Below are 21,011 nucleotides of genomic sequence, written 5' to 3' on the forward strand. Positions count from 1 at the left end.
AGCTTCTCAATCATTAGTAGATTTTTGGGTCGTTCCATCAGATGGAATTAGTGTGCAACAGGGTTAGATTGGTAAGGAATGATGCTTGCACACACGTTTACAATCCACAAACTAGTGTAAAGGATTGAGATCAGGGCTTTGTATTGTTCTGAAATCCCTGCATCTCTGGCTCTGGCTTTGCATACGAACTAAATAAAGCAGTGGTAGACATTGTGTCACCAACTTCAGCCTCGCAACTAAAAATCTAATTATTTCTTCGACATTCACCTGTACCCGCGTTCCAAAATGATAGAAAGACCCCCTTAACATTGTTATCGCACAGAGCAAGGCTGTGTGAGACAGCTTTGCATGGGTAAAGCAGTGCACAGAACATTACACACACCTCTGCCATCAGGTGATTTGGGTAACAGACACAGGAGAAACAGAGGAAACAACACATGTAGCGCACAGTGTAGCTCACAACAAAAGCCTGGATTGCAAGAGGCTCCCAGCAGTCTGGCTCACGCACTGCATTTTGCAGTTGCTAATGACGACCTACACAAAATCCTAATTGTGGCCGTCATGCTCCATTTGCCCTTATAAAGAAATATATTAAGATCTGTACAAATTTATACGTTTCAGATCAGATAAAATTTAACTCAGATTCTGCCTTTCCAAATTGTTTAAAGGCAGTAATGGGAAATGAATGTGAATTTGAAGGTACAGTTGCACTGCAAAAGAAAGGTCTCTTTAAACAATGTATGCATATATCTGGTTTCAATCGTTTATTTCTCTCTGCCAGCTCACTAAAGTCGAAGAAACGAGGCAGCACTGAAACTGCAACCAAGGCCAAAATAAGATGATTGCTCATCTAAAAGGCTTAAGGCTTAACTGGGTTGTCAACCTTTCCTTTGCTCCAAGAAACGCCAAGTAAAAAAAAGACACACACAGGCAGCAGCAACTTTATCTACTAACAAAAATTTGCCCTCTTACATATGTTTTGATTTTTTACAGTCTCCCATCCAATACACTGGATTCCAGCAATCCCTCGACGCATTCTGTATGGAAGCCAACAACAAACACGCAGCTACAGCAGGAGGAAATGCACCGTCAACAAGCAGAGGCAATGCGTCACAATTCATGTGATGAATAGCCAGCAACAGCTTAACTCATGTACAAATACATTTTTACACAATGGCCCTACATTTTATGAACATTACGCAAATAACCCAAAATAAAGTCGGCAAATTAGAAGGATTTTTTGTGTAATTATCTCACATAATTCAGAATAATTACAACTGTGGGTTGTGGGAGATAAATAACAATTTCAAAGAGGCTATGTGAAATTTAAAATTATTTCACTTACATTCCAAAGCCAGTTTTGGGCCATACATTTGGATTAAACCAGCAGGTTTTGCTCACGTGGAGATTTTTTTCTTTTTAATGGGTCAGCAGGGATCTAATCACTTTGGCACATCATTACCAGAGTACCAAATACACATGGGCTGGTATGAGACTCTCACAGGAAAATAGCATAGTACCAAAATATGTAGGTTTTCACTGATTTTTAAAACAAAAAACATAAGGTGTGAAATTACTAAAACTGTGGGAACTTCCTCAACCGAGTAATGTTTGTTTTATTTATTAAAAACTGGATACAAAATAAATCCAAGTTCAATACTAAAGAGCAAGTTGTTTCTAAAGCAGATTCCAAAAGCAACAAGACACTTTTTTCTTATTTGTTCTTTGTTTTGTGACCTTTCCTTCTATCAAAGTCCTCCACATCAATTCTCCAATTTGTCCCCTTTGCCTCTACCTCGTCATGTCTCTCTCTTCCCTCCCCAACTTTTCACATTCCTCAATCACCTCCTCGCGACAACACTTTATTATGCAGCAAGACTTCAGAGATGCTGTGAAATCGGCTATTTCATGGTTTTCTTATCACATGTGACACTGTGCACACATCAAACAGCAGGTCCTCCAAGTCTTCCCAGCAGCCGGAGTGTTTCTCGCTCCTATGTCCCTCAGGAGTTCTGTCTCGCTTGCTTTCTACCACCACCAAAAACACAACAAGCACAAAGCCTGAACGCAAAATTGTTGCCATGCGCTCAGTGCAGTGATCAAGGCGCTCACAAGGTAATTACTCTCGAGTCAAAGGCTGGTAGATCAGAGGCAGTTAAACCTCTCATTACGAACGTCGCTACAGGTGTGATGTTATATTTAATAGGACGGGTTTTAGTGGCATCAGAATGACAGCAGTAATCAATGTTTCTCCATCATGGTGCTGCAACGATTTTGTAGTTTCAAAGATGCAGAGATACAGACAAACTACAACCACCAACTCAACCCCGTTTTTGGGGGATTTTTTATCTGATTCACCCACATAAAGAACGGCAGAATTTCGAAACGCAAAAGTAACGATTACAAATTTTTGTTACATAATTTTTTACAAACAAAATTCTGAAAAACGATTAATGTTCTCCTCCTCCGTCTTCCCAGTCTTCAGAAGTGTGTCTCTACCAGCTTTGGATATTTAGAACTGAAATTTGTGGCTAGTATTATTAAATATTAAATTAAAAAAAAATCTCAAATATTCTGAACTAAGACATTTCATTGCAACTCTGACAACTTGAATCGTTCTTGTCCTGCTGTTTGGTGAACCTCCAGTAAACTCTCACTTTTTGTAGTCTTTTGAATCCGTCCGTCTTCCCATCATTCTGACCAGATAGATTTTTTTATATGAAAAAAAAAAAAAAATCTTCCCACAGCATGAAGCCACTCCCACCATGTTCTACAGTTAGGATGAATTGAAGGTTGTGTGCAACGTTTTATTTTTCGCTGTAAGCATGACAAAATGCTTGTCAAGTTCAAGTAGTGTCAACGCTTCAGCAAGGTGACACATTTTACACCAAGAAAATAATGTACGCTTCCAACACAGTAACATAACATAATGAGGGGGAAAAAAGATAGCAGGAAGCGGTCGTAGCATTAGTGAATTTAGCTGATTGTTGCACTTTTTTCTACAAGCAGTTGCCTCACAACTGGCTGTGCAGACAATTTTATTTTCCAGCTCACACAGCATAGTTTGTTTTGATTAAAACTGACTTGAGGGGATTACCTTGTGTTATTGAGCCCAAAGTGAGAATCTGCTCACTTTACTGATCCTGATTGTTTTTTGCCCTTCAACAAAAATATTAAAGTCCAGTTTGGTGTAGTTTGCACACTGCCGCCCTGCCCCCATATGTGCATAGTACTGTTTTATTTGTTGCAAAAATATTTGGTGCAACTTCAAAACTTAGTTGCAATATTGAACACATGTGCAATGCAGATGGTTAATAAGTATACATGTATTCAATGAAAATTAAGGTATGTATTTTGGCAACGTTGTAACCTTTTTCATTTTCTATACAACAACTAACAAACCTGCAGCATCAACACATGTGGTCTGTTGATGTTGAAGGTGGCGTTTGATGAAATGTAATGATTGTGGCTTGTTTCACAATTGGTGCCTCTGTAATGTTTTTATGGTGTAAAGCACAATGAACTGTCGTGTTGCTGAAATGTGCTATACAAATAAACTGGACTTTTTCTTTTATGGTCAATCTAGTTGCTGAAAAAAAACAAAAAAAAAAACAATAACAAAACACAGATGACTGAATACTATTTTTCCATGAAATAAGACTGACTAAACAGGCTAATCTTCAAGGAAGATACCTTTTAATTTAAAGTAGTCAGCGGTCAGAGTTGGACAATTTTCACTCAATCAGCTTTGATCAGCGATTAGTCGGTCAAGTCCTAAACAAAAACATGTGCTTTTTTCTTCCATCTGTTAAATTATATTATCTGGATCAAAACTGACCATAAGACTATGAATTATATTGCACTTTTTTGAGGAAAAAACTGGTAAAAAGATTTTTAAAAAGTTTGGTTCATGTGCTTTGATGCATATCTAGGGTTTATCTCAAGTTCATTTAAGCAATCTGAATGTTTTAAACACAACTGTTCTGACTTTAATAGCTCGTGATTTTAAAACAATTCAGCGCCATATCAGGTTACTAACCGCAGCTCTAGCCTAACCCACCCATTGCCAAAGAGCCGCACAACTTATCTGCCTGCGTCTCCTGAGTGTAATCTAACTTAATCCCAAATCTCCATTTGGTCGTGTGACTGGCTAATCCAGCTACAACTTCAATAACCTGAAATTGAGTTTTATAGCCTGGTGTAATCCACTCAGTTCGCTGACAGCCGTAGTGACAAGACATTTAGAGGACTGTCAGCGGCCTTGACTGTTAGACAGCCATCTGCCTCCGTCTCTATCTGTAGGCATCCGCCTTCAACACATACCATATCTGCTATCTGCCCTTTTACAACCACTACGACTCCTACTGAGGCTGCTAGTAATACTACCTACTGTTCTTTGAATCCCAGCATGCCATCTGTTCAGCAAAACGCAGCAAACCCTATCCTTCAACACAGTTTGTTTGTTTTTTTTTCTTCCGCTTTTCCTCCAGATGGAAGCCTAGGGGAGGAGAACTGTAATCTCGTGTCTCTCTCATTTCATTACGATGTGAGCTAACCAGATCATTATAAGCAAATAAAAGCTACACAAGTGCATACCTGCTATAAATATGATAATGTGTTACGGAAGCAAATGTGAGCTCTGTTTTTCATTTTAAAAAAAGGAGCCCTAGAGCAGCTATGACACAATATAAACATACATTTATATGCACTGGAACAAAAACAACCTCAACCTGTTTTTGCCGAGTCTGACATTAAATCACACTAAACTTCCTTGGGCCTGCTAGCATTACCAAAAATAACTTATATTTGCTAAATGCCAAAGCAATGAGAGATGCAACGGGATAAAGACAGAGTTTTTGCAACCTTTCTCAAATTCAGATGTTAATGACATTTCCTCATTTATTTGTTTTTATTTTATTTAAAGTTATGGTTTGGGTAAATCTTTTGGTTCTTTCTCCTTATTGCCATTTACTTTGGGAAGTATATGATACTGCCACCACTGTACTTTAAAGGTGGGGTAGTGTTGGAAGGGTTGGAAGCCTCCTCCTTTCTCATTTAAATACAAAAACAGTGATTAGGGCCAAACAAATCTTTGACCCTAACCAAGTCTGGCTATACTTTAATCAGACCACTGAAAACTATAGTCAGACTTTTATTTTACTTTTAAGTTTTTGGAGAAATTGCTTTTCCACTATTTGACCCTCTCAGCCATTCTCCTGATGTCTTGGTGTCACACAAGGAAGCATGTTTACGGTTATCACCTAAGTACACCTAAAAGTGTAATGTTTTGAATTAACTTTAAATTAGAAGCATACAAAATCCATAAAATCATTCTTTAAGGTTCTCTATATTGTTCAAAGGCATAAAAAATAGCAAATACATAAATAAATAAATAAATAAAATTCTGTCTCGTTATTCTTGCATTTAAACATAAATCCTTTCGGCAATGCTAACTGACACTAAGCAAAAAAAAAAAGTGTAACCTGGGTAAGTGCGTAAGCAAATGTCATGTCAATGCAATGCTTCTTTCCATTGTCCAACATCAGGGTGGTCTATTGGGTTTAGCCACTTTACTAGACATTTGGTCAGGAGTGTGTACATAAAGTATTTCTCTTCCTGCGGTTAACAAACTGCTTTATCACAATGATTTATCACTGCTGGCATAAAAGAGGCATAACACCTGCTACCGCACACAGAACCATACACACAACAGCTTGCAAATCAGGAACATTCATTATGCCACAGATTTCTGTGAATCTTGTTTATGGAATGTTTCCCCCCCAAATGAAGGTACCAAGCTGCTTTTTTGATGACATATCGGACAGCAAAGCATTTTGTTTTTTCTGTTGTTGTTGATAACAGGGACAGTACATAAGCGAAAATTAATACAGCGACAGATCTGTTGGACAAATACTGTGATAATTTGATCATCTGGAGTCTTTGTTTTCACACTCGGCTATTTGTTCCTGGAAGCAGACATGCTGATCTGCGTTGGCTGATTAGACGGAAGATTTAAAAAAATGCTTGGCAACAAGCAATAATGTTCTATTCTGCAGGAAAAACTATCATCACGGCTAATGTTCTTTCAATAACTGTACGTGTATGAAAAAGGCGATTGTACCAGACGAACTGGAACGTAAACTGCACATGTACACTCTGACAATGCTCAGTAATCACGACAGAAATGACGTGCAACATACCTGCCTGATTGGTTGTCACATTAAGTGTCACATACTGCTTTGCATGGTCTTTGGCAAGCTCAGACACCCCATTGATGGCCTCCAACAGGAAGCTGTAGTTGGTGTGCGACTGGAGGTCAGCCACCATCACCGAGGTGTTCGAGAGGCCAAGTCTGCGTGGCAGAAACCGCACGTTGGGGCCGCACTCCTCCAGTCCTCTGCCGTCTGGTAAAACACGTCTGCACAGGATGTTGTAGCGGATGTCCTTCCTGCCACCAGTCTCCACTGGAATGGACCACTCCAAAAAGACACTGGTTTCATTGACGTTGGAAATTGCATTCCGTGGTGCAGAGGGAGGACCTAAAAAAAAAAGACAATTTAAATACATCATCACGAAAAAAACAATTAGTTATCTATCAGATGGCTATTATGAGTTAGCCATCGGATTAACTAAAAACTGCAGGAAAGAGTATCAAATATAAAGTATCAATATATTGTATGCTAACGATTAAATGTCAAAATACACCATCTTGCAGATGGAGTATTTGTCAAAAAATGTTTCTCGAAATTAAATAGTGTGGAACCGTAGTATTTTTTTGCTTCACGTTATTTTAAGAACATCGGATAGCAGTCCACACATGGCGTCACCACATTACAAGTAAATTTGTGGAAACAAAATAGGTGTTAAATCCTTACGTGTGCAGGCCATACTAGGAGGGTCAGAGTCGATCTTATAATATCCATCTTCACAGCTACAGGCCGTGGCCCCCATCTGTCTGGCCACACTGTGGGGTGGACATTTACTGCAGGCTGAAGACTCCAGCTGTGAGCGGTAAAACCCCATTTTGCACACTGAAAGACAGAAAAGGTTTTGCATGAGAAGTTCAGTGAAGGAAAAATGAGACGAGGAGGAGACTTCAAAACAGTAAAGAGTAGGCAGGCCCAGGGAGAGACGCGAGATTAAAAGAAGAGTACAAATGTAAAACAGTCTGTTTTTACCCCTTAAGTTTTTTAGTTGAATTTTAAGGTTTTTTTTTTCATTAGAGATAACAAGGGTAGAGTCTGAAAAGGAAACAAGGATTTGTCTCACTTCTACCTCTGTTTCTTTTGAAGTCAGATTTCTTCTCATGTTTCTCTTGGGATTATTGTTTTAGTGAACCCACACAGTCTTGTCACACTATTCCTGTTATATTGTCTTCATCAAAAAAGTAAGGCATTTCCCTTACAGTTGTTTTTTTTTTCCCACCCCATTTCAAAGGCTTCAGTTCGGCGATATACAAGTTGCACCTGTCAAATTGTTTGCACTTACATCTGCTGCACAATTATGGGTCCCTGTGTGAAGCACACACAGAACAAACATAAACAACAAGCAAAGAAATGGCATACTGCTCGCCTTAAAAAAAAACACACACCCAATGGCTGATCTAAGTGGGGCAGATAGACAGGAGGACTATGCAGTTAGAATTGCAACGCCCAGGAATACATCAACAATCTGTTGCCATGGCTTCAACCTCAGGTCCATCAATCACTGACTTTTTAGCTTCTTCCTGATATTGGAGGCTTACCCAGACAGACGTAAAAAAACAAAAATAACTAGACAGGAAAAGGTTGTCCACAGATATTTTATAGTTTAGAAATGAATTCAAAGTGAAAGCAAGACAAAGTGTTGCACAATATGCTAACTGAATTAATTCATATTGGAGGGCAATAGATTAACTTCAAAATCTATTTTTTTTAACCATTCATAAACTGACTTAAACTGGCTCTGACTGTAGTTTACGGAAATCTAAAATGTTTTAAATGACTTTAATGACTTTCAGTTTCCGTGCTGAAAGATGCCAATGACTTTGTTGCTAATCCTAATCTTAAACTTCAGATCAGGCCTTAGCATTTTGTTTTTGATACCTTTTCGTATTTTCACATCGTTTTACAGGTCTAACTGAAATTAAATTTAAGAGAAATTGATTTGGCTAGTGGTTATTGAGTCATTGTTGAGGCTGGCTTGGATAGCTTTTTTTTACCCTTAGCAAATGAAGTTATTAAAAATATATACATTTGGTATTTAGTCTGCTTATTTTTGTCTGAAATTCACCATTACTTATTGGGACATTTGAGTTAGACACAAAAGCTAAAAGTTGAAGAAATCTGTACCGGCGGACATATTTTTTTCATAGCATTGTAGTAAGTATCATAGAGGTGAAAGTAAGTGGTGAGCTATGCGTTTTCTTTCTTTGTCCACAGAATTAAAGACTTGTTTGACCATTGTTGGCTTTGTGTAGCTGTTATGAAGCAGACAGCACCTACATAATATAATGTCTGGTTTGAAGACAGCAAAATAAAGACAAGGAGAAGAAAAACACAATGTTAAAAGTGAAATGGGACAGGAAGAGATAGAGGCCAGGTTTATAAGAATGAGACATGAGGGACACAAAAGAAGGGGGAAAAAAGGAGACAATGGAGGATTGGTGGGATTGTGGGTGGGTGTGTGTGTGTGTGTGTGTAAGTCGTTAGGTAGCAGTGCCTCTGATTCACCTTGACGGAACCTTGGTCTGTTGTCATGGAACATTACTCTTGAAAAATTCTCCCTCTGCCCTGGATCACTCCGAGTCTCACCTCAAAATCTCTCTCCAACACACACACACACACACACACCCACACACACACCTACACAGACACTGGAGAACAAGGCTTTCATAGGAAAAATTGTTTGATATTTGGCAAAGCCAACAAACCCTGATGGACAATGATGATAAAACTAGAACAACTGAATGAATGTTATAGTGATGGTTAAATTCAATTTGAACTTGGCATTTCATAAAGCCATATGTATTTCAATATCACTTTAAGATGTTCATGTCCATTTTAGAGTAGTGGGACTCCAATGTCAAATAATAACCATAAACAAGTTGGTACTTCTGTCTTTTTCAGGACAGAAAAATACTTTTTTTGTTCATTTTGGAAAACCTGATTTTCGCCCAACATTATACACATTCCACAACGTGTACAATACACACACACAAACACACACTAATGTATAACTTAACTGCATATTAACCCCCCCTAACCCCTACAAACTCCCATTGTACTCCTCATTGAAAGCTGCCTCGATTCATGAAAATAAATGTATATGCCAGTAAGGTCCAGGTTCACACCATCCACAGTCTGAAGCAAATAAAAAACACGGCCATTTATGGCTTCAAAGAATGGGGACATTTATTATTATTGTAAAACTCACTTCGACCATTTTAAAATCCCCAGAGGCCAGTCAATAAAAATGGGTTGTCAGGTCCTCCCACATAAACAAACAAATCAGATTCTATACAATGCAGTCTTTTGATACAGTGTCATATCAATATATAAATCTTTTTTCACTTATTTCTAATGCACACCTACTATTGTCTGGCTTGCTATAGTTATCCAAACAGCGGTAAAGATTACATTCAGCTGTCTCTTGTAACAGCAGTGATTATTGTTCAGATTAGGAATATATGACATACTAGTGTCCGCCATTGTAATATAAGCAGCGGAAGAGCTACATTTTTTTTTTTTTTTATTGTGTTGACATTTACTTCGTTCTACTTTACCCAAAAACTAAGATCTGTATTTCTAACAAGATCGACTGAAAGAAGCAAAAAAACGTAATAGACTTCTAGTTTGATTTAACTAATGCATTGAAATGCTTTCCTTCTAGAAGCTGTACATAATTATAAGAAGAAAAAAGAAATCTAATTACAATGTGCAACATAGTGTTAAGAAAAATCAATTACATGCCACTAATCTCACAATTTTTAAGGTATTTCACATCACTGAGGCTAATTTTTACGCAGGATAAATAGACTCTTCATGCTCAACAACACAACATTTGTGACGACGTGATATGGCATGTCATACTGACATGAGATGAAATGACTACATTTGCAAGGTGTCATGCAGTAATTTGACTGTCTTCTTTTAATTACGCTCTGAAACATTTTGGGGGTAAACCATTAAGAGAAGCCCATAAAATAACCTAGTGGGTGAAGATGTTTAAAAGCTATTTTCTTTCCATGTCTAAGTCAAATCTAATGCATGCCATCTGTATGAGATCGCATTGTTATAGGCTATAAATTACAATACTTATCTGTTTTGTACTTAATATATTTAAATAATTTTCTCTTTCAGAAAAAAAAAACCTCATTCACCACACAAGACTTAATTATTATTTATTAAATTAATAAAGCTTAAAGGTCATGTTCAAAGAAAAAAAATGTGCAAACACCTTACCCCCGTTAATTTTATACTGCTGAATTTAACATTAAATTCAGCAAAACAAACGTATATAAAGAATTTTTTTTTTCTTTTTTTTTGGTTTTTTGAAAACCAGAAATGTCTTTGAATCAATGACTGGGTGGAAACCTATCAGCCATTTCCTTTGATTGAATTCAACAACTGAACTGTGTAGTGCAATACTCGGAGTCTAAAGTCTATTCTTATTTCTACTCAGAAAATAGGTACTTTAAAAATGGCTATATGAGGTGTAATTTAGTGAGCAATATATTTTTATTTTATTTTGAAAAGCTTACAGTAGTATTGTAGTTCTTGAGGCAAGTCTTCATGTCAAACCCATATTTTAAACCTCGGTTTTATACAGAATCAACTATATTTTTACGAGTGCTCATCTTTTTCTCAGTTGTGCTGGATACAAGAAGTCAAGATTGGGGCCAATATTAATATTGATGAGTTGACTTCAAACCCCGATTTTGTCAGAACAATTAATATGACAGAAAAGCATAAAGAACATGAGTAAATCACAAGTTTATCTTAAAAGAAATGAATCCTTTACAAGTCACTGAAGTCCTAAACATAACGTCTGAGATCAGCACAGTCCATCTACAGTCACTACATTCCTGACTCGAACCACTGAGCCCATCAGGGGGTGCGACTATCACAAAAAGATACATGAAGGGCATCGATGCCACCTCCTTCGCTAAGAATACTTATTTGGATACGCAATTTATTTACCTAAGACTATTTCATGTTAAAATAAATTGTATTAAACAGATTGTTAGATTAGAATGGGCATCTTAAATCATTTGATTACTTTAAAATCACATAAATGGATTTATATTTATACCTGAAAACACAGACACACTTCCTGTGGTGTAGTTTGTTATGGTCATGGATGGATTCCTGAAATGGCTCACTCCTCATTGTGAATGCAACCTGTGAAGACAGTTTATAGTAGTAACGCGTGTGCATGTGCGTGTGTCTGCATGTTGCCCTTGGGCAGGCTGTCTTTCTAATGCCACGCAGCTCTTAATGCACGGTGCAAAGGCTAATGGGTAATTAATATGCAATACACACTAATGCGTCTGTATGGATTTGAGAATGCATGTGTGTGTATGTGTACCATTTGAGAATGAGAGGTTAATACGTAATTAATATGCATCACGCACTGGCATCCCAGACAATTAGGGATCCAGCGGTGTCCGTGAATGCTTCTTAACAAACGTCCTGTTTAATTGGAAACATTTCACACTAAACATGTTGATTTATTTGCCCGGCTGTCATTTGAAGGGATTAGGAAGGAAGCTATTAGGGCTGAGTCAGAAAGACGTATTAAGGCTGAGCAGTGGGGTGTGGAAATTAAAAGGTAGATGTAAAGACCACCTACCACGCATCAACATTGGATTTAAAATCATTTGTCTCAGCATTGGCAAGCTGAGGATGCAAATATTGGCTTAGTACTCTGCGCATTGCAATATGAATGCAGCAAAGCTGGTTTAAGTGGAGCCACTTAAACTCTATGCAACTTATCTCAAGGATGTGACTCCGACATTAAGCCATAAGAAGATCGAAGGGTAGCAAGTTAATAAATCAACTTCAGAGGACATCTAGACATTTTCACCTTGCAATATGTATCAAGTGCGTTAATATTCAAAGCATAAGTTGTGAAAGTGCAGCAATTTCAAAATATATTATCACTTTTTGTCACCATACAAATGCAAACTTCAATTTATTTTAAGATTTTATGCGTATAACATATTGTGTTGCTTAATTTTGCAATACTTTGTGTGTGCTCATCTAAAATCCCAATAATCTACAGTTTGTTTATACCATGACAAATGCTAAAAACTGCTTATGAATATGTTTGCGAGGCACTTTATATTTTGGGTATGTGCCAGTCCTGAAGTTAAGTAAAATGATTGACATAAATGAGAATAAAATGAAATGGCTTAAATTGCATTCGCTGCACATTACAACTAATCACAACCTTCATTTCTGATCATAAATATTGATGTGAAAGTAAAAATTCAACAAAAGAAACAAAAAATAGCACGGCTGTGTTTCACTGTGATGCTTATATTGTTAGCCGATAGGATTGTGAAATAATAAACCAGCAGAAGAAACAGTAAATATCCTCTTCCTGTGTTTGTTCAACAGTAAACTACTGGTCTAAGAAACGTAAGCAAAGTGTGTGCTGGACTTTTCTGAGGTTGTGCATACATGAGGGTTTCATACCTTTATGCATCATTGTTGTCATTCTCTGTTTAGGTGCAGGCCCCTGCATGTGTCCGTGTGTTTTTGCCAATGCATGCACATATTTGTGCATGTCACTGTGTGAACACTAACAAAGACGGATGATAATACAATAATAATACACAATCAAGTCAATGGGGATTTCCTGTCCGTGAAATAACACAGCGGGACATTGTTCAGCACTCATTCATTCTCACAATCAGACATTACGCACAGACAAGGAGGTCAAGTTCCTAGTAGTTTTTGAATTTAAAACAATTTAGTAGCTTTATTAAGGTCTAGGCTGAAAGATTAATTATCATCAATAAATGATTATACCAAATCAGGAGTCTCCATTCCCTTAGATCACGCTTAATGCAGCTGAACGCCTGGCCTCTCCAGCAGCCCAAGTCTCCCCTGATAAAAGCAATAAATCTAAAGTTGCTTCTAATGGCAGATGGGCAACTTCACCAACAGCTGTCACAGTTTGTGTTGGTGAATATGAGAAGCTGAATGGGAGACTCGTAAGCCCCGAGGAGGAAGATGCAACATCAAACTGTCACTCAGGTTTTGATGTTATTCCTGCAGCTTCATCTGGACTGTTCACTACTGTTAGTTCTGCAAAATTGAAAAATAGCAACCATACTAAAGTGCTTGGGTTAATAAATTTGATTAATTGAATGGACACCCTCTGCACTAGAGGCAGATTACCAAAACCATCACAATTTTTTGCTCCCACAATACAGTGCAAGCCCACTTGAAATCCCTCAGCAGAGGTTACCATGTCTCACACACCAGGCAGTTAGAAATATTCGAATCGTCGTTGATAATCCAGCTGTGACATCTTTTAATTCTCAGACGGATCATCCAAACAGTATGTTGTAGATCTGAAGACTGTTTCTAACGCTTCATCTGCTTCCTCTAAGCCCTTCGATTTTATCTGCAGCATTATTGCCACCACTTACACTGCCTGTTCAGCTAACGACAGAGGAAGGAGTGCATGAATCAGAGAAGAAATAAAGGTGTCCGTGGTAACTCTGGAGCACCTGTAGAGACCCACTGTTCAAGTAAAAGACTGTCGGCAGGATAACTATTAGTCATACACATTTCAAATATCTAAACTTTATAGAGTAGCGGCAAAGGAATAAGTAGTTCCGACTGAAGTCAGAGTCATGTAGGCGACAAGAAGGTGCTCTCAATAAAATGTAACTTTAGGCTACATTGCAATAGGTTGTAGCAGGAAACTGAGGTCAGACATTAACCATCACACAGTCTCGATAATCAAACTTAATAGTGGCAGTATTTTGCGATGGTGACATATTTCTTCAGTCAGGCTATGTTTTTGCTACAGGTTTTTGTATCAAGACATTAACACTGTTGATCAATATGTCTTCATTCAGTAGAGAAAAATTGACAAAACTTTCAATTTGAAGATATGTAAAACAGGTAGACACCCTCTGATGTGGAGTTATATTTGCAGCAAATGATTGTTGAAGGCATCAACTCAATACAAAACACTAGGTGCATTTGTTGTGAAATAAGCAAACAAAAGGAAAAAAAAAATATATATATATATATATAATTCAACCAACACTTTTAAAATTACATACCATTTGTTTGGTCAAATCTATAACATGCCATTAAAAAATGTGACAAAACTGAAGAAATAAATTGTAAGGATAGTTTTACAGAGTATTGGATATGAGCAATTTGACCAAAACAAATGTGTGATTAGATACTTTTGGATTTTATTAAGCCTATATGTGATCTTAAAGCACAAGATGAGTTTCTATTTCCCAGTTCACCCAGTCATAGCTACTGAGTGGGACTCTGGGGAGCTTTCATGGAAATAACTGGCTGTGCCGAAAGATTTTATTAATAATTTACAAACTTCAGATTTATAGGTCTCCGTCTTTGAGCTCATCGCCATGTTTTTTTGAGCAGATTGACAATGTTGTAAACTCCTCTTGAAGGTGTCGTATTCGAGATTTGTAACAGGGTAACCAAGGTGACCAGATAGAGTTTGACATATGTTGTCATGTTTATTAAGGCCTAATAGGATTACTTCACATAAGGTCATCAGTAGTAGCCTATAAGGGGGGGGGGAGTGCAGATCTGAAGGTTGGGGGTAGGGGGCAAAATGGGAGAAGTCAGTTTAACCAACAAGCACTCAGGAAGCACTTTAGTTGTCATGGCAGCATTACCGGGTTCAGATGATGGGATGATGAAGTGGGGGTTGAGAAAAGACCGACCAGAATGCAGGAGCAAAGCAGGAAAAGGTTGATTTACAAAATAAGTTACTCAGTTTCAATTTCATGAAATGCCACTAAATTGTTTGGGAGTTTAATAAATTGTGTGTTGTGGGTGGGGGAGTACTAATGATTCCTAAAGCGTTAAAAGTCCTTTTGGAAATGACAGATGTCAATATAACAAATGTGTCTCTATGTTATGCAAGTGACTGTAACAACAGTGTTACCACAACAACCACAAAACTCACACTGCTGGTGTGAACTCCTTCCTAGCTCCCCTATAATTCCCAGTGGACAGAAGCAAGAACGCTTCCTCGGGTTACCACTCCGCTGAGACAGTTAGTGATGGCAGCCCCACCGACGTGACCAGATAGAGCTTGACATATGTCACAGTGACATCTGACAGGCAGGCAAACAGCTGAACACCATGGGAGTCCCCGGCAGTGAAACAAAGTGTCGCTGAGGGACGCCCAGCTCCATCCATGAGGCATTTCATGACCACCTCTGAACAAACTGCCTATTTATTAGTGAGATTTTTTTATATTTTAGTCTCAATAATTATGCTTACTGATACCAACTGTTCTCCACATTTTCAGCAGTAAACCTATAGATTTCCTTACATCCCCCACCATGATGTACTGTCTAGCCCAGACATTACTGCCCACACTATCAAAGTCTCTTTTTTTTTTTCCTCTTTTGTGTCAGAAATTCAGTGCAGCTTGAATTTCAACACCAGAAAGCTGCCAATCCCAGGATTCCTTTCTGTCCCTTTTTTGTCTTCAAAGTAAAGCATTCAGCCCATTCAGCCCTTATTCTGTCATTCCAACAATTTGGTCAGTCTTTATTTACCGTTTATAACCTGAACCCAGCCGTTTTGCAATCCCTGCACACTCCTTAAAAGCCCTATTCCATTCATCCATTGTGTCATTTATCTCTTTTTACACCGTTTCACTTAGCTAATGTGCCGTTATTCCATCATTCAGCGAATAACTGGGGGCATGGTTTTATTCAGCATTTGTTATGACAGAAATGTGACTTCATTCTAAACATTTATTTTAGGGTTTGCTGTGTGTTTTATTTGTCGTTTTCAGCCTCAGTGGTACGCACTTATACGCAGCACTTTGTGTCAGTCATGGTGGCTGTTTGAATAACGGTGGTGTTGCATGGTCATTTTACAACCAGCAGGACAAAAACCGTAGCAGAATGTGACTTTTTGAAAACTCTAACGTGCATGAAGTGTTCATTGTGTGCTCATGGTTAAATATACTGCTTTTATTTTTTTTAAAATTGCCTCCATTTTGACATTTTTGGATCTTAGGAAAAAACGTCCAGAGGTGTGACATTGTAAGCAGACTGCACAGATAATCTAGGCCAGTTTGCTACCATTGCAATTGTCTTCTGAATTTTAATCTTTCCCCCCTGTTGAAATTAGATTTTTTTTAAAACTTATTGTTTTAACGGACAATTGTGCATGAAAATTGCAAAAAAAACAAAAAAAAAACCAGAAATCTATACAGCACTTAGGAAATAATCAAAAAAAAAAAACAAAAAAAAAACCAGAAATCTATACAGCACTTAGGAAATAATCAAAATAGCCAATTGTTTCATAAGTTGATTGCATAATTAATGTTTGATATTTATTATAATGTCATTAAAATGTGCTTAATAAAGAAAACAAAAAACCCAACTGCAGAAATTAACTTTTACAGAGCATTTTGTGGCTAACTCTCTCCATAAAAATATACTGATTCTTTTACAGACCACTGTTTTTCTGCATTTGGATTAGAGTAGGACGATGGCTTTGTTAAAGGAGAAAAAGAGACAGAGCTTGAAAGGAGGGATGAAAAGACGAGTGAAGTGAGAGGCTGTGGCAAGTGTGAAAGACCGAATGGCAGACATGTAGACGGCAGAAACAGAGAAAGTGAGAAAATAATGGATGATAGACTGTCAGTGGCCAAGAAAGTGAGACAAAGACAAGCATACAAAACAGCAGTGAAACAAAAGAGCAAGAAAGACCACTAATGGATAAGTGTTAGAAAACTACAAAATGGCCAAAAAGTGAAAAAAGGGACAAAAACAAAGGACATTAAGAACCACCAAGACGGAAAGAAAAAAATACCAAGTATCAGAAATTTACAGCAGATTCTGTCCAACACAATAGAGTATAACACAAGTGCTAAAAAAAATGTAAATCTTTCACATCTGGCATACGCAAAATTATAATTAATTTTGAAATACAGTCAACAATAAGAATAAGAAGACTAATTGATAGTGGGGGGGAAAAACAGATGTACTATAATAAAGTGTGCTATTTTTAAATTATTTTGTATTGTTTTCTATGTTCTTCACTTAATATTTACTGGAAGTCAATTCTTCTGATGAAAGTTTCAGATAGAGCTGTCTAAATCTAACATTCATATCCTCTTTCATGCTGTGTCCAGCAGCAGATGGGTGCTGCTAGAGAGAATTTGAATGACTGGGCTAATTGTTCACTTGAAAACATGAAGATGACTCCAATAACTATCTGGAAACACACTTACCCTTTCTGTTTCTCTCTTTAATAATTGAAAACGTCCATTAAACATGCAACAGATCTTAAGAACTTATCTCATATCCCTGTTAACACAGAGAGTAAAATATATGCATATTGTGGAGTTTATATATCATTTCAGTAACTCAAAAGCTGAGTCAAGACTTCACAGGCCATTTTTCCAGTCCGTTTCTTATTGTTGAATTCTTGAAAAGTTCAACACGTTTCCCCGTTTTCAAAAAAATTGTGAATATTCACAGTTAGTCATTTAATAAGGGTGGTTGTGACACACACTGATGTTTAATAGTTTCTTGTGCCACTTTATAAAATTTAGAAATTATCAATCAGTATGAAGGAATTTTATACTGCAGCTTTGAAAATTAATGCCACTTCCTGCACAATGGCATAATGCTGAAGCTGTCTGAAAGTTGCGTGGAGTGACAACATATCCGATACACAACATATTGGAGATGTTGCCACTAGCAAGAATGACAGGTGTTGCACAGTCACAGTTTTATCCAATGTAAATGTTTAAAATAAACATTACTGAGGCATGCTGCAGATAGGACACCATATGTGATAGAGGCTTTGCGTTGCCATAGCAACTTGTTAATTAAATGGAGAGTGATAGCTTAAATATAACTGAAATCTCATTTACCCTAATGGTCTACACCACTTTCTTGCCGCCATGTTGAATTCGGTTCCACCTAATTCAACATGTTTCTACACAACACCGACAATCTTTTTTTTTGGAAACTAAAAGGATCCACACATTCTACAGAACCATGAAAACAAAAATGTTTGGATTTATTATTTTCTTCTTTAACTCATCCGTGCCCCTTAAATCTACAGAAAGCCTAAAATGTCTTCCTGGAAGAAAAGGGGGATTTCCACTCCTATAGCTGCAGTGACCCATTTTCATTAAACTACAAGCGTGGAAGTAACTACCAACTCTAGTAAATATAAAGCAAAAAGAATTGTGCATGCTTGTGGGGTTCAATAAAAAGCTCTAAAGTAATACTGTATGGTACAGCCTTATCCTAAATCTCTTCAAGCAGACTTAAGTTCACACAAACTAATCTAGTGGAATGGTGGTAGTCTGGCATACACAATTATTATAATCTATAAACTGTTCCAAGTAGAAAAACTAAAAAATAATAATAATAATAAAAAAAAACTAAATTACAGAGCAGATAGGAAGGAAAATAAAGGAAGAGGGGAGGAGAACATGTAGGAAAAAAGGAGACAGAATACATCATCAATCATGTCTTGAAAATGGTAATTGGTGCTTTACTTTCTACTAGTTAGATAATGTGATGACTTAGAATTGTGTCTAAGAAGGTCTTTCAGCTGGCCAGAATAAGTGTATTTATTTGTACACGTCTCAGTCTTTTTTCATTGTGATTTTCTTTTATGCACATTATGCACAGTTTCGACCTTGGATTGACCAGCTTTGGAGAACGCCTTCAGCATGACGGTCAATGCTTGGGTTAGTTCAGCTTTCCCCTCAAAGAAACATATATATGTTAATCGTGCTTTATAGTGCAACACCAAGGAAATATGAAATCATCCTGATCTTCATTTCCCATAAAAAGCAACATGGAAAATGTTGCCTGATGGAATCTGAGTAAAATGCTGCTACCCATAATGACAAACACCACTTTCATGGCAATTTCTAAATTAAAGTAGAAATCAGATAACTTGGAGGGCTAGGAGGGCAATTGATGAGGTATTAATCAAGATATTACTCTTTTTTAAAAGTTGCATTTTGCAGCTAGAGATCCAAAAGCAATCATTTAGGTCATCACATAAAACTGATTCTTCAAAAGCTCACTGCAATTTATGTTTCACACAGCTTTTAGTTGGTGCAAAAAGATTTCTCTGGAATATAAATTTCTCCATGGCATTCAGACCTTCCACGAGTTGCATAAGAAGAGTGACTGCAAATCACAACACTGAGTAATTCGAAGAAAGAGAAGAAGACAACTACAGAGGATGGATAGAGAAAACAAATAACAGCAGCCAGGGAAACCCATGGAAATGGCAGTTAAGGATGGAGCAGGGAATGCTTGGGCACAAGTCAAGGCAGAACAGTGGCTTTATGAGAACAGCAAAGTGCTGCAGGGCTCAAGGGAATGCCCTGCACTAAGCGAAGGAGAAACACAGACACTCTCTCACACACACACACACACATAAAGTAAGAACACACTTACTAAAAGAACAAGCTGATCTGTGCACACGCTTGAGCACATAGCACTAAAAATAAACATGACAGTGGATATGAAAATAAAACAGGATGGAGACAGCCATGAAAACAAACACTGGAAGGTAGAACAGTGATGGAGAAAAAATAAAAAAAACTAAACTAAAATTTAATGAAAATCTTCAAAAGTGACTCCAACATTTTTAGTTATTTTTTTTAGGATTCACCTATTGAGCAAAATGACAATTTTAGCAATTAACTGACGTATTTTACCTTGACAAGAACCGCTGATTTCCTCAAACCCTGGTTTGCAGACACACTTCCCAATGGGCACCAGCCATTCCCCTTCTGTGCTGCAGTGCATCCGTGGCGGCTCATATAAGGGCACCGAGTTATTGACGCAGCGGCCCACCACCTCAACCAACTGCGACGCCTCCGATGCCGGGATGGTGTCCGGAAATTCTGCCAGGCTCTTCACCAAGAACGGGCAGCGTTTGTAGAAAACCCGCACCGATACCAACGCAATGCAGGCCCCCAAATCCTGAAAGGCCAAATAGAAGCCTTTCCGGGACAAAGGACCTAAATCCCGGACTTCAGTGTTGAGCTTCATGACGCGGTCCCCCAGGTCCAGCTCGGTAAAACTCTCGTCAGCTGCTATGGTGTCAATTTTGATGTATCTGCTCTCTTTCAACACCCTGTCTTCCTCTTCAGTTATGCCAACACCGTCCCTCATCCTGCCGTCCTCCATGTCATCCTCATCGCCATCCGTTTCATAGTAGTACATGTTAAAAGTCTCCTTGCAGGTCCCGACCCCACCAGGCAGGCTGTTGCAGTCTCTTAGCGTAAACTTGAGTTCGATGTACACTCGCTGGGCACCCTCAGTCAGGATCCAGTTGGTGTGGAGCCAGTTGTTCTGGTTCTGCTCCATCACTCGGCAAACTTGGTAGGTATGGATGGGGGCATAGTCTTCGTCTACTTCCCCGATCTCTTCCCACTGAAAGATAAAAACAAAACAAAGCAGAATATTAAGGAAACACATGAAAACTCCTTGAAGTCAACCAAATTTTGACAAGCCGCCCCAAGATTTCCTGATATTTCAGGGTCAGAATTTATAGTTATTTTGGAAGTAAACGTACAGTTGTGACTTTTAAATACACCCAGTCCTAGTACTGTCAGCACCAAGAACAAATAAAAACATTACACAGTCATAGATGTAACATGTTTTGTTTCACTTTTTAAATCAAATATAAGTGATGATTGTTGGAACTTCACATTTAATCTACATGTACAGTTATAAGTACTAAAAGTGTTTATAACTCCATTTCAGAATATATTTGCCTATATTCCTACAT

At 37.8% G+C, this 21,011-nt stretch overlaps 1 protein-coding gene across 1 annotated transcript in view; it reads right to left on the reverse strand.

Annotated features, from left to right (window-relative positions):
* The window catches only part of epha5 (EPH receptor A5), a 66,569-nt gene that overhangs the window by 27,287 nt on the left and 18,271 nt on the right, over positions 1-21,011 (reverse strand). The window contains exons 3-5 of the mRNA XM_007563278.2: positions 19,933-20,653; positions 6,876-7,031; positions 6,201-6,539 (exon numbers count right to left, since the gene is read on the reverse strand). Coding sequence (XP_007563340.1) covers positions 6,201-6,539; positions 6,876-7,031; positions 19,933-20,653 — 1,216 coding nt within the window. The remainder of the gene's footprint in view (positions 1-6,200; positions 6,540-6,875; positions 7,032-19,932; positions 20,654-21,011) is intronic.

This window comes from Poecilia formosa, unplaced genomic scaffold (genome assembly GCF_000485575.1).
Source record: "Poecilia formosa unplaced genomic scaffold, Poecilia_formosa-5.1.2 Scaffold146, whole genome shotgun sequence".
In the NCBI taxonomy this organism is placed as follows: domain Eukaryota; kingdom Metazoa; phylum Chordata; class Actinopteri; order Cyprinodontiformes; family Poeciliidae; genus Poecilia; species Poecilia formosa.